This window comes from Sturnira hondurensis, unplaced genomic scaffold (assembly GCF_014824575.4).
Source record: "Sturnira hondurensis isolate 20B ecotype Veracruz unplaced genomic scaffold, ASM1482457v3 Scaffold0018097, whole genome shotgun sequence".
Classification (NCBI taxonomy): domain Eukaryota; kingdom Metazoa; phylum Chordata; class Mammalia; order Chiroptera; family Phyllostomidae; genus Sturnira; species Sturnira hondurensis.
This window is the reverse complement of record NW_028090728.1, coordinates 3,440,496-3,455,087: the sequence shown is the minus strand read 5'-3', so window position 1 is coordinate 3,455,087 and position 14,592 is coordinate 3,440,496. Positions and strand designations below refer to the sequence as shown.

General features: G+C 47.8%; 1 protein-coding gene across 1 annotated transcript in view; it reads right to left on the bottom strand.

The window, feature by feature from the left end:
* Positions 1-14,592, bottom strand: part of DHRS7B (dehydrogenase/reductase 7B) — an 89,470-nt gene that overhangs the window by 29,565 nt on the left and 45,313 nt on the right. The window contains exons 3-4 of the mRNA XM_037068824.1: positions 7,989-8,158; positions 52-161 (exon numbers count right to left, since the gene is read on the bottom strand). Coding sequence (XP_036924719.1) covers positions 52-161; positions 7,989-8,158 — 280 coding nt within the window. The remainder of the gene's footprint in view (positions 1-51; positions 162-7,988; positions 8,159-14,592) is intronic.

The following is a 14,592-nucleotide window of genomic DNA, read 5'->3' as shown; positions in this document are numbered from 1 at the left end:
TCACAGCAGATGAAACGTACCCCCCCACAGACAACACACCCCCGGGCTCACCCTTGTGGCCTGAGAAGCAGCAAGTTCTCTGGTGAGCTCTTCTAGGGCCTCCCTGTTCCGGCCACAGAGCACCAGCTTAGCCCCCGCAGCATAGAAGACTTTGGCACATTCTAAAGGCAGAAAAGGAAACATTGATGGGAGAGGAAAATCAGTGCCCTTCTTCCCCAATGCAGTTCAAACCTGCCCAATATTTCAGAACATGGATTGTGTCTACATGCGCTGAACACATATATATTAGCCCTAGCTATGGCCCGGGCATGAATGTAGGAATCGGGTCCAGAGCTTGATGAGCTGTTGTTGCCTTGGAGAGATCGTGTTCGGTGATGTGACAGACCTCCACAGGGCAAGAAAAAGACAGGGACCAGTTGACAGATTTGTTAGGTACTATGTCCAGAACATTCCATAATCAGCTTTAGCTCTGAACCCGCTGTGAGCATTATCCCCATCTTCACAGCTGAAAAAGCTCAGAAAGATCGAGCGATATGCCTGTGACATGCAGCAAGAGCTGAGTGCAGCATGTGTGCCAAGGCCTGTGTTCAGCACAACCCAGCCGTTTCCCAAGTCACTTGAATACAACAAGTACTTACCTCCTGGGGCTGCTTACACGGTTCTAGAGAAACACAGGGGACACAGGACTGTGTTGAGAAGGGCTGGGGAGGCCTGAGAGGCTGTTTCCTGGAGAGTGCAAGAGGCAGAGGGAGCAGAGTCTGCAAAGTGCCTGAGGGAGCATAGTCAGTGCAGCTGGGAAAGTTCATCAGCCTTGCTGGCTGTGAAATAATACGGCTGGCAAGTAAAGAGCTGAAACCTGCTGAGTGCCTACAACAGCGTAAGATTCTAAAGGGGGGCTGCATTTTAAAAGGTGCCCTCCTGCGGGGTAGGAAGGAGACTGAAAAAGACCAGGCTGTACTGAGGAGAACAGGAACCATTTATTACATTCCAGGTGACAATGAGGACACCAACTAAGACTATGGCAAGGAGGAGTCCAGAACTATCTGAACACCTTTATTAGTCAACATTCTTTTTGTGGTAAGAAAGAGACTCAACTCACACTGCAGCAATACCAAAAAGAGATTTATCAGGAGGATTCTGGGATAGCTCAAGAATTAGGAAAAAAAGGCTGAATGGCCAAGATGTGGAAGGACAGGCATGGGGGCTCTCCAGGGTCTCTGGTAGCAGGACCCAGCTCTCTCAATGCCAGCATGAGCATTCTCCACCTCCCCAGCCCAGCTTCCCCACAACACGGAGCGGGCTCTGTGCTCACACTGACACAGCTCCCCTGCCAGACGGGAGGGACCTCTGACTTGTCTCCTCCAAACTCCTGCATTGAAATCTCAGTAAGGGACTGTGCTCACTGTGGTGGAGCAGCTTCAGTAGGACTAGCCTGGGAAGGGTCCCACTTAATCCCCCTGAGGTCAAAGAGAAGGGGCAGGGAAGGGAGGCCACCAGTATGCTGTGCTAACCTAGCGGGAGGGAATTGGAGCAGAGGTTGAGGTCCTCTTGTTTCTTGCTTGCCCTGCCCCCCATACATGTCCTGACTAAATGTTATGAAAATTGACAGCTTATGAAAACCACTACAGCCCAGTGGTCCAGAGAACAGACTAGACTCCCTATGTGCAACTCTGCCTGACTTCCCACACTTCCCGGTTCTATGGTCCTGGGTTAATTTACGACCTCTGTGTTTCTCACTTTCCTCTTATGTAAGATGAAAGAGGAAAGCAGCACTGGAATGGAATGAATTAAAGTAGACTCAATGACCATTTAAAAAAGTACTACAGAAGTGTTGTTTTTGTATTTCTAATCTGCCTTTTAAAATTCTCTAAAAACTGACTGTTGGTGAAAATTGAAATGCAAGGGTTTAAAGAAGCACTGCCTGTCCTCACCCAAGGTTTCATCTCCTCACAGCACCCCCCCCCCCCCGAACAGGTCTGCACATGTTACAGGGTGCAGCCCAGAGGGGGGCCCAAATAGGGATTTGGAACGGGGTCCAGAACTCAAGGTGTACAGGAAATATTTTAAAGATATATAGGATGTCCTCACTCTTTCCCCCCACAGGTGTGAGTTGGGGGAAAGGACAAACGGAGCAGAGCCATTGAGAGCTGTTTGAACAGCAACAGCTTTGCAGGTAACCTCTGGCATGGTCATTTAACATATCTATAACTTTTAACTGGTTGCACAGGCATGTTAAATAGCTGTGGTCATGCTTTGAGCCAGGGGATGGAAGTGACTTCCACCCAAGATGTAACTGGGGGGGCAGGTCCCCCTGGTTACAGCACCTGCATGAGAGCTTGGAGAAGACTGGCTCCATGACATGGGGGGACACAGCTGCCCAGGCTCACAATGGCAGCCCACTAAACGTGGAACGATACAGGAATGCTGGCAGGTGTAAATGACTGTAGGAGGAGTCGGAAATGGGGGTACAGAGGAAGACTGACGCGGCGATTTAAACCCAGACACGGTAGCCATTAAGAGGAGAACTCCGCAGCTTTGCCAGAGTGGGGACCCCTGCAGCTTTGGTAGAAGAGGACCACGTGGCTTTGGGGTGCTTCCTTTGGCCACGTGGCCTAGGAAGCAGGAGAGACTTTGCCTGGAAGAAAAAGGGTGAAAGAACTCTTGGCCAATGGACCATGAGAAGGTGCCACACGGCTTTGGATTAGCTGGAGATCCTAAACGGCAACACAGCTAATGGTGCTGGCAGCCTGAATCACAGATGTCGACTTCTTTTCCTGAGAAACGGTCCCCAGTTTAGGACAGAGGGAGAAGGAAGCACTGTGCGGCTGTGGGTATCCTAAAGGACTTTGATATTTTAATGGAGGCATTAGGTCACTACTTTAAGCCTGTATATCTTTAAATAAACATTTCCTTTTCACAAATCTCTGGCTTCGAGAGCCATCTTTCCTCTGGTGGCAGACAAGCAAACCTAGTGAGGGGTCCCTTCGGTAAGAGGATACCGTACCCCCTTGGCCCTGTTCTGTAACACACAGACAGGGCCCTCAGCCCCGAGCCAACCAGTGTCCCAGACTGAGTCTGAGAAGCCGAGGTGGTCCGGGGTGGCTCAGTGCCCCCTTGGCTCACAGAAGGGACAGGGCTGCCCCGGAGCTGCTCCAAGAGGGCTGAGGGATCAAGGCTCTCACTTTCTCTCGATGAGGTAGGAAGGTGGGAGGGTCCGGGCAGAGTGTACTTCCTCCACAAAAGTGCCAAAATTCCTTAAACTTAAAAGGTTTCCAAACCTTTATTCTGAGAAGAAATTCTAGGATCCTCCAGGAAGAGAGGAACTTTTGACCTCTGGAAGGCCTCAGGGTGCAAAGCCCTTTCACTGCACTCTGTTGTGCCTTTCGCTTCTCCTACAGCTTCCACTTTGCCATACCCAGCCCTGCACCTCCCTGCATATCCCCAGGTAGAGCCTTCTGGAAGGAGGTGCTAAGTGTACTAAATCAACACATTTTCACTTGCTCTGTGTCATCGTCTTTGAAGATCTGGTTCATCTGTTCACTGACTCAGCCCGACAAAGGGCACAAGTCCAGAGAGAGCTGCAGCCCCCACTCTCTCTGCCTGTCCCTGGGTGGTTTGGTCAGGGTCACAGACACTGTTCTGCCTGCCCTGTTGTTCTTCTCAACAGGGCAGCAAAGGCTGCAGGGGCTGGAGGGGGCGGGCAGTGGAGGTGGGCTGCTTCAAAGCCAGACTCCAGCATTCCTGAGACAAGAACTACTCATTTGGTTTGCTAAATAATTCCCAAAGATTAGGAATTCCCAGTTCTGTTGGCTTCCTTGCCCCATTCTGTCCCATCCTGACCAACACGATGGGCATTTTAAGAGGTGCACTAAAGGGTGCAGACACAGAACCACAGGTCCAGGGAGGCATGCTGGTGTATAAACAGTTTCTGGGAAATGGTCACCTACCTTCTGCTTAAGCTTTGCTTCCAAGCAGAGCCAAAAAGGAAAGACACTAGTTTGTGTAGGGAGTGACAGAAATGAAAATAACAGATTGGAAGGATTCCACTTTCATTTTGAAAAAGCTGATACAAGCAGGCAGAGTCAAGGGAAAAGAAAGAGTCCCAGGTACTATCTTCCCTGCCTCCCCTGCACTATTGGCTTTTGTCATTCAAGACAACTGCTCACAGCTTCAGGGCTTAGGCTGGCTGAAGTGGGCTTCCAGAGCCTTCTGTCCCTTTATAAGGACAAATGCATGTAATATAAATATACAAAACAGGAGAACTGTAGGAAGCTGTCACAGGTCCAGCACGTGACTCGAACCTCCTGCACCCTAACACTGGACAGAGCCACCTAGGGTGATGCTGGGTCTTGCTCCTCACAGCAGCATGCCCGGGCCATTGGCGGCAGGAATGTCTGCACCTGAAATGGCTGCTTGTCAGTGTGGCCCTATTTTATCTGGCTGGAGGGGAAAGAGATATATGGAATCCTGTCCCTAAGATGTTGAATAGGGCCAAATATAACTGGAGTGATTTGGAATTCAGGAAATGGCTGACATTCTTTCTATCTATCTAAATACATGCAGGGTTTTCCCCAATTACATTTGCTACCCCCTTTATAGTCTTGGCGTCTGGAAGAGGAAATGTGGAACAATGAAGAGAACAATGCCTGTCTTGAATGTCCTTCTCAAACATCCACATATCGGAGCACCCTCAATTCCATACCTTTCCATTCTAGCCAACTCTGAAATACTCTTCAAGGACTCAAAAAAAAAAAAATGCTTCTCTCCGAGATTAAGAGAAGTATCTGGTGACTGCCCTATATATAGTATCTAAGTAAGGTCAGAGGACCAACTGTGGTAAAGGGCTTGGAGGCAGCTGTCCCAATGTACGTCTGGGTATCTAATGACAGACCCAGGGGTCACCCCCGGAGACCTCACGTAAACATCAGCATGGCATACAAAGGGGTCCATGCCAGCTAAAGCCTCCCCAGTCCCCCCTGGCTGACTGCAGCAGAAGCCCCATCTGCTCCTCCAAGCTCCTGCAACACCCCAAGTGCTTACCAGCCCCCGCACAACCATGCTGTTCCTAGCCTTGGGCCGGCTCTGCAGTACCCTCCCTGCTGGCTCACCCTTCCTCTCCCTGGGCTTCACCCTTCCTCTCTTCCCCTCAAGTGAGACAAAAATGAGTTCTAGAGTCAGACGTGGGTTTAAATCTTGGCTTCACCCTTTCTGGCGAGTCATACCTTCTCTGCATCTAATCTGCAAGGATTCAGTGATACAAAGCACAAGCTCCACATAGAGATGTACCTTCCTCCCACCGGGCCTGGTGGGAAGGACCCGTCACTGAAACGGCAGTGTGCTGAGACGGGTGCCTGCCTCTTTCAGTCAGATCGCAGGCTCCCCGAGGGACACAGCCCTGTCTGTCATCTGTTTGTCCCACCTGGCCCAGAGCTTTGCACATGGGAAGCGCTCCATCAGTGCTAGCTGTACTATCACCAGCCAAAAGGTGCAGCAATGGGGGTTCACCATAGTTTGGGGGTACTTCTCTGCCTCCCATGGAACTGGGCTCCAGTGTGGGCGGGTGCTGCAGGGATGTGACGTGTGTGTGTCGATGTGACAAAGGGCAGGGGGCTCCACGCCAAATACCTGAGTCGGCCCTCTGTATGCTCTGCTGTAGAAGAGGAAAACTTCATTTTTCTTCTCTTCTAAGTGCTATGGCTGGTCTAATAATTAAATTGGTGTAACAGATCAATAGGGGAAAAAAATTAATTTTGTATGTACAGGATCCCCCACACACAAATATGAGGCTATAAGAAGTGAGCAGAGCAGGCAGTTTTAGTACCTTTTAGATGAAAAACAAACAAACAAATAAATTAGTGAAAATTGACAAGACAAGGGGTTTGAGCTTTGGGCAGTAAATTAGCAAAGATTTAACAAGGTTTGTTTATACAGCCTTCTTGGCCTTGAATTTACCATCTCTCATGATAAAGATGCCTTCTACTTTCTGATACAGGGAAGGCACCTTTTATTTTTAAGGTTTCATTTATTTAATTTTAGAGAGAGGGGAAGGGAGGGAGAAAGAGAGGGAGAAAAACATCTGTGTGGTTGTCACTAACACTCCCCTTACTGGGGACCTGGCCCTCAACCCAGGTATGTGCCTTGACTGGGGATCAAACCTGGCCAACCCTCTGGTTCAAAGGCTGTTGTGGACCGCTCTGCCTGGTTTCAGGAATTGTAACTCTACCCCCTGTGGCTAAGGATCAGTCAGTGATCTTTGGAATGCGAGCCACAGGAGACAAAGCTTGTCGCTGGTAGCAAATGCTGCCTCTGTTTCCTCCCTGCCCCCAAAACATGGTCGGAAGTCATTGATGGGTAAGTCCCCTCAGAGGAGGGGCAACCTAGGCCAAACACGATCGCTTGGGAGGCCTTCATGGAAGGACCAAGGGGCTGCAACAAAAAGCAATGGACTCTTGCCTCCTGGCTTTGACATAGCCTGAGTCCCCATGTTCTCTGGGAGAAGCACTTCTGGGCTCTAATCCCCTTAAGCCTGAATACCTGATGGGGAGAGGTGCAGCTCCTTGCCTTGCTAGAGCGTGTCCTGGGGGGAAAATCTGGCATCACAAAGGCTTCCTGATAAACCTGTGAAATCTGCTCTGCTAAGAGTGCTTTCATTCATATGTTAAGGGTTGGAGCAGGAAACCCTAAAACTCTCTTCCTGATAGACTCTGACTTTAACTAAACCCTCAGATTTCTTTGAAATATTATCTACTGTTTGATCCTTGCTGCCCTGTATTCCTGTGTATTATAACCCAATAAAAGCCCTTGGGGGAAGGGGCTCAACGCCTTTTTCCCCTGAGAAACTGGCCACTGCTCAAGGCCTTTTTCCTCTGGAAAACTGGCCGCCTCTCCTCCCCAAGCAGATCATGTCTCAGTCATGTTTACTCTCATCCATGGCACACGGGGGGACTTGTGAGGAAAGTCGCCCCCACAGCAGGCCACCATTCAACCCAGTGAGCCACACCAGTGAGGGCATTTTTAAAAATATTTTTCAATCACAGTCTACATTCATTATTTTGTATTAGTTTCATGTGTACAGCATAGTGGCCAGATAATCACATGCTCCACCGGTGTCTCCCTGCTCCCTGATGTTTCCAGTGCCCACCTGGCACCACTGACTACATCAGAGAGGGCACTTTCACAGGGGAGGTGCATTCTGTTTCCAAGGGAACAGAGGAGGCTCAGAGAGTCCTGTCCTTCTCACACCAGCTGTTTCTTAAATACCTTTCATTCAAAATAATATGCCAACATGGCATATTGTGGGGTGACATGCATTTCTCCCCTTCACTGCCAAAGTCAATACACATGTTTGGAAGGGAAATGACGACAGCTCTACAGAGTCATTTGTATTGGGAGGAGGGGCAGCAACTGGCTCTGGACCTGTGTCCAGAGCACAATTCTCGGGATCTAGCAGCTCAGCGTGCTCCCCAAACTGGAACGGGACTAAGCTGGGGAACCCGATGAGCTGAGGCCTCACTCATCCTGTATCCAGCCCTTCCAAGGTTGTGGCCAGGGTACAGCTGGAGGCTCAGCTAGTCAACAAAAGGCCATAAACCAGGCATGCTGGCTGAATCCAGGAAAAGGCAGTCTTTTTTGGCCCTGAAGGAAGTAATTAGTTGTCAACATTTAAAAATTGGGAGCCTTCACGTAAAAGCCCGATTTCAACAACCAGCTGCAGCTGAGCAAGGCTGCCCCCTAGGTCGGACGTGCAGGCTCCAGTCTACTATGGCCTTCCTCACTAGCCTATGCCACCCACACGAATGCTGAAAAGTCTCATTGCCCTCAAGCTCTTGCTTTTACCAGCTGGATAGAGGATGGCAACATACTCTTGTTCCCAACTCACCAACCTACTTCACTTAGTTGCATCTGTGTTGTGGTCCCTGAGTAGCTGAGCTGCTCCCCAAGCCCAGGCTGGCCTTCCTTCCCCTGCAAACACCGCCTCCAGGACCTACCTCGCCCCAGTCCCGAGGTGGCACCTGTTATGACCACCACAGCATCCTGGATCCTGGCCTTCATCCACACGCGCTGTAGCAGCTTGAAGAGGCTGAAGATGCCCACACAGCCAAACAGCAGGGGCAGAATGGCCATGGAAGTCATGACCCTCACTGTCAGCAGACACTTCCTAGAAGAACCAAAAACAAATAAATTTAAATTAATGACAAAATGGGAGAACTCAAGACAATTGCCAACCCTCTTCCTGTTAGTGTGACACAGAGCCCAGATCTCTTGTGAGGACCTCAGCTCTGAGTTCAGCCCTGGGGTGCCACACTCTCTCTCTGCATGGGCACGAGCAGATCGCTTGCTGCACACCTGACGATACCTCTCAGAGGTGTGCAGTGGCCAGGACGAGCATGTCCGTACTCACCTGATTCTCCTTCAGAAACCTGTTTTGGGAGACTTAAGTAATACCTATTCTCATTTTAAATTTCTGGATATTTGTGAAACTAGATTTTTTTTAAAGGACAAAGAAAACCATACCAACCCTTCTACCCCTCCCTGAGCAGATGGATGGTATCTGGGATGGTCCACAAGTGTGCTCCCAGCCACAGGCCTTACGGACACCCAGAGGGAGTCCAGCTCACTGCATTTCCCTTGGCCAAGCACAGGCACTGACGCAGGCTGCCGAGCAGGCCGCCCTGTAGTGCCCCGGGCACATTCTCACTTAGCTGTCACTGGTGACCCACAGGCAGCCAAAGAAAACCAGGAGCCACAGGTGTTTACACAACAGTATGAGGTCAATTCTTAGGAAACATATCAGTGTCTCCCACAACTGCCCCTAATTTCCTTACTCCTCCAAGCCTTTGCCATTACTCACCAATGTCCCTAGCCAAAAGCAACAAGAGCTAAGAGGGGACAATGTGAGGTTAAATAAAGGTCAAGGGTGAGTTAGTGAGGAGCAACACAATGTTGGTCACTTTGAAAGAAAAGCCCTGTGAGGACACTGGGCAGGTGGGCCAGAGTCTATTACTCAAAGGTCCACCCCTGGTCCACCTCCAGGGCTGTGATGTTGTGAGCACAGGATTCTCTTCAGGAAGGAAGAGGATGGGAACCAAGGGCAAGGTTCCTGTGAAGCAGCCTAAAGCATCCAATTATTCAGCAAATTGGAAGTAACTAGGTAAAACTCTCACCCACCTACTAAATGTTCCATCTCTTCAACTCCTCATTTAAAAAATATATATTCCTGCTTCCTGCCCCAAGGCAACATCAGCTATGTGAATCTCAAGCCCACTCAAGACCAGCAGGGACCCCCTACCTCCCTAGTTACTCTGATCTTAAAATTTAGGCTCAGGATGAGCTGTTCTGAACTGTTTCAAGGCAAAAGGGTTCTGCTCAAATTTGAACTAACAACTCAGACAGTTAGTATTTAGTCTGATTTTTCACCTGCCTTTCCAAATACACCTAAATTCTCATTCACCATCAAAAAGTTAACATTCACCCTGGCCGGGTGGCTCAGTTGGTTGGAGTACTATCCTGTACGCCAAAAGGTGACAGGTTTGATTTCTGTTCAGGACACAGACCTGGGTTGCAGGTTTGATCCCTGGTTGGGGCACGTACAGGAGTCAACCGATCAATGTTTCTCTCTCACATTGATGTGTGTGTGTGTGTGTGTGATTCTCTCTCCCTCTCTCCTGAGCTCTCTCAAATCAATAAACATACCCTTGAGCGAGGATTAAAAAAATTAACATTCTTGGATAAACAGCTGTAAAAATACTGTTTTCCATCGACCTCCACTTAATTTACTTCTGAAAGCCCCCATCCACTGTCTGCTAAGTGAATGCATTTCATTTTCACCCTACATTGTGCCAACCCTACAGTTAGATGAACGGGTAATTAAAGTGGATTTTGAAGTGTCAGACTCTACCTGGGTACTAACAGCACCACCCCTGTCCCCAGCAGGAAGCTCAGGGGTCCTGGCCCATAACCCAAGCTGAATCCCAGGGTAAATGCTAGGACCCTTTAGCTGGCACCTGAGAAATACTAAAAAATTTGGCTGACACCAAGCACCAGAGCCTCTACCACTCTTCCGGTCTGCAGGTGCTGCTGGGAGCCTTCCCAGGGCTAGCAGTGTAGGGGTCACAAGGACGAACCCACCCTATCTGGGTTCACACCCAGTTCAGCTACTTTCCAGCCTGGTAAGGGTCCTCAGGGCTTTGAGCAGCAGTACCCTCGTCTGTAAAAGGAAGGCCAGACCGGAGGTTACGAGGTCAGACGCATCAGGATTGGAAATAATGTGCAGGGTCCCTGGTGCAGGGTAAGCGCTCGGCAACTTTGGCTGTGGTCAGCACCCTTACAGCCCAACTAGCTGCTGGCTTCTGGCCCAGGAGTCAGTTTCTCAGCTATTGGGCTTCCAAGGTTGTCTGAAAGAGTCCCTAGTTTATGAGAACTGGTTTCTCCCAAAGAAAGAACACTCACTGAACATACACTTCTCCATAGTTTTAAACTTTTATTCCTTCACATCTTTAATTTAATTAAATTAACAAACAGGAAAAAAAAGTGCTCTGTCAAAAGCCAGGATTCCATACCCCATGGTTGTCAGACACTGTGGCTGCCCTAACAGCCATGAGGCCAACACAGACCGGAGAGACCAGACAAGCTTTCAAACTACCCCTCTCCTCGGTTTCCCGGCACCCGGGAAGGGCGGGATACAAATAAACTGCCCCACACAAGGCCCCACACTGGAAAATAAGTCCAGGTTCTAACAGAATGCACTTGCACACACCTATTTAAACCCGAGCCAATAATCTATGACATAAAGGAGAAAAGAAAATTATACACTGTCTTGCACACTTCTGGGATGCCTTGAGCACCTGACCCAACACTGCATGCTGGCCATGATTTCCTAGCCCTGGGGACCACTTTGCACAAGGCAAATATGGAACCAGGTAAAGAAATCCATCCCTGAGCCCTGGGCCAGCTTTCTGTGGGCGCGGCACACACCTGTGTGCAGTCTGACACACAGGTTTTAAGGAATCAGAATGCAAAGTAAATGAGAAATGAGCACTGATTCTCATCAGCTAACACAGGATGGTGATGGTGGGAAAGGACACCCCAGAGTAGGCCATTTATTTCAGAGAATCAGGTGCAATTTCAGGGTAACTTCCCTGACCAGGTTAAGCTGGTCACATAGGCAATGTCATTTCTTCCTGGGAGTTTTTCAAATTCTTAAAGTCTTCCCAACTTTTATTCCACTCTGCAGTGCATGGGGTCGCACCGCTGTGCCCCAGGGCCCCAGGGCTTCCTAGGCTCTATCTAGAGTCAGTGGGGTCAACTCCTCCCTGTCTCACCCTTGTCAGTCAAGATGGCCAAGAGAGCCAAGACCAGAGATAACTCAGCACCTGGGGGCCTTCTCCAAGGAAAAACGACAGCTCCAAAGTGGAAGAAAGCAATTGTGTCCTTGGCTGGCCACAACTCAAGTTAGGAAACAAGTTTCCTATGTAAAGCAAGTTCAAAGGAGGCCTTTTTTCCTATGAAAATGACATATAAGAACTTTAATATGTTTATAAATTTTTCATTTTATATCAAAGGCCTTTTAACTACTAGTTTCAGATATAACTAGGAAGGTGAGATGAACGGTACCAAAAGGAGCTGGGAAAAAATCTTACTCATGATTTCCAGCATTTTGAGATCAGCCTATAGAAAGAAGGGACCACTATGAGCCACATGGGAAAGCAGGACAGACCTAGAGAGACAGAGAGAGAGGGGATCAATAAAAGAAGGTGAGCTAGCCCCGCTTTGAACAGAATCTGTAGGTCACAGGTGGTCTAGACTCACGGAGGGAACTGTCTGCAAGGTCAGGCAGCACTTGCAGTCACAACCACCTTTAACTGGCAGGAAAGTACCTTGTGGCATGACCTTACATCATGAACCACACCAACTGGCACAAGGAAGTTAGAGTTCAGGTATTCACACACTAAGCCCATATGTTGGGGTTTTCATATATCAAGACTATGGCAGAGTTAAAAGAGTGTAAAGGTAAAAAGTTCCTTCTCAGGTGACTGTTACTTGGGCTTGGGCAGCCAGTAAGTCTATGGCTCCTCATTGTGATTCGCAATTCAGCTGCTCTCTTATTTTCCACTGAGTTCTTTAAAAGGGCTTTCAGAACCTCAAACTAGAAACAAGAAATCAGCTGAGCAGAAATGTCCTCTCTTATGCCATTTGTCCCCTCCTCATACTTCAGTCAAAATTCTGACATTACATTTCACAGATGAAACCTGTTCCTAATATTCCTTCTTCTCTCAGCCAGTCATAAAAATTTTTTAAACTGAATTATTAATATAAAACAGATTGTTGGCATCTACCTAGAAACCACAGAAATCAAATCACTGACAGACACATCTGAAAACTGAAGGAGGGAATCTGAAAACCTTTCAAGGTTAAAAACTAATAATGAGCCCTGGCTGGCGTGGCTCAGTGGATTGAGCACAGGCCTGCGAACCAGAGGATCGAGGTTCGATTCCCAGTCAGGGCACATGCCTGGGTTGCAGGCCAGTTCCCTGCAGGCCAACTCCCAGCAGGGGACGCACGAAAGGCAACCATACATTGATGCTTCTCTCCCTCTCTCCTTCCCCTCTAAAGATAAATAAATAAATAAAATCTTTATAAAAAAAAGAAACTAATAATGATTTCAGGTCTGCAAGGCTTAGTCATGAAGTAATTTGCCACATTATACACAAGAAAATCAGGTTAAAGGGCAGAGACAGTGTCTACCTGGAAAGCAGCGTGGACAATCGTGCAGCAGGAATGGCTCAGTGTTACCAAGAGCGGTCCAGATCTCATTCCCACACACCTCTCCCCAATCTTATATGTCATAATTGACAATTAGCTTGAAACAGCTGACTATAAAAGGTGACATAGCTATGGGCCATGCTTATGACCCATATCTGAAAATAGGTATCTATTTTCACAAAGTAAAGCAGAGTAAAGCTGCTCTGTTTTGGTATGTAGCAAATAAGAAGCAGCTGCTAAGGCTGTCTTCAACTAGAAAAAAAGAAAATGATCCCACCTCAGATGGCAGCTGCTGTGACAGTGGTGGGTCCCAGCACCTGCCTCTTCTCTGGTCTTTTGAGCTGGGGCCGTGTGATGTAGATTAGAGGCCAGGGGAGACCAGCAGATCAGCAAGCCCTCCCTGGAATGCTGGAACAAGCCACTGGAGGCTGTATTTGGGGATGCCAGCCTTAGGACTGCGTTTCCAGGAGGCCAGCCTGGTATTAGTTAAAATAAAACCAAAAGGAAGGCTGGAGAACACTTCAGACCAGGCTCCTGAATGTCTGGTCCTTGGAAGAGAAACCAAACTGAAAGAGAGCAGTGCTCCACAGCAACGTGCAGTCCTGCTTCAGAAAGTAGGAGAGCGGGGACACGCACAGCTTCAGACCCTGCAGGGCGGCTACCAACACAAGAGCACGCTGCTGGGGCTAACCATTCACTATGAGTCAGTCTTAGTGCAGTTTTTAAACACAGCACTTTATGACTGCAAACCAGAAGTCTCCTAAAAAAATAAAATAAAACACAAAAACACAGTACTTATGCTGGCTACTAGACATCTTGACTCAAAAAACAATTTTGATTTCCAATATGGTCTAGAAAGCAAAGATGCTGGAGTGATCACACTCTGGAGGCCCTGGTCTCTGGACAGAAACCCAACAAAGGCACTGCTGTGGGGGTGAAGCAGAAAAAGCACATCGGTACTGGTGGTCCCTGCCATCTGAACAGCCCTTATAACGGAGTTCCTGGGATCCTATTTCAATCAATAGGATGAAGACTTTCCCTGTCCAACTGGAGCTGTGCTGCTATATATAAATTAGCATCTTTTAAAATTTTTACTTAATTTTTTTCAATTACATTGGCATTCAATATTATTTTATATTACTTTCAGGTGTACAGCATAATGATTAGACACTGATATAATTAACAAAGTGACCCCCTTGATAAGTCTAGTCCCCATCTGGCAAAATACATAGTTAATACAATATTGACTATATTCCCTATGCTGTACTGACATCCCCATGACTATTTTGTGACTACTACTTGTACTTCTTAATCTCTTTGCTTTTTTCACCCAGTCCCCAACATCCCCATCCATGTGGTAATCATCAGTTTGTTCTCTCTGAGTCTATTTCTGTTTTATTTGTTCATTTACAGTGTTCTTTAGATTCCACATAAAGTGAAATCATATGGCATTTGTCTTTCTCTCACTTATTTCAGCTATCATAATACTCTCTAAATCCATCCATGTTGTTGCAAATGGTAAGATTTCATTCTTTTTTATGGCCAAGTGATATTCTATTGTATATATGTACCACAATTTCTTTATACAATCATCTAGCGATGGACACTTGGGTTGCTTTCATATTTTGGCTATTATAAATAATGCTGCAAAGACATAGGAATGTATATGATGCCTGTCCAGAAGAAGTCCAGTCATTGTTAATATAACAAGAATGGTTTGAGTGACATCAATGTAACCTGGCAGCCAAGGAGAGTGGACTAGAATGACAATGACAACTTCACTATACCAGTCAGTGGGGGTGGTAAATGCTGTTGAGTGAGCATGCGTAC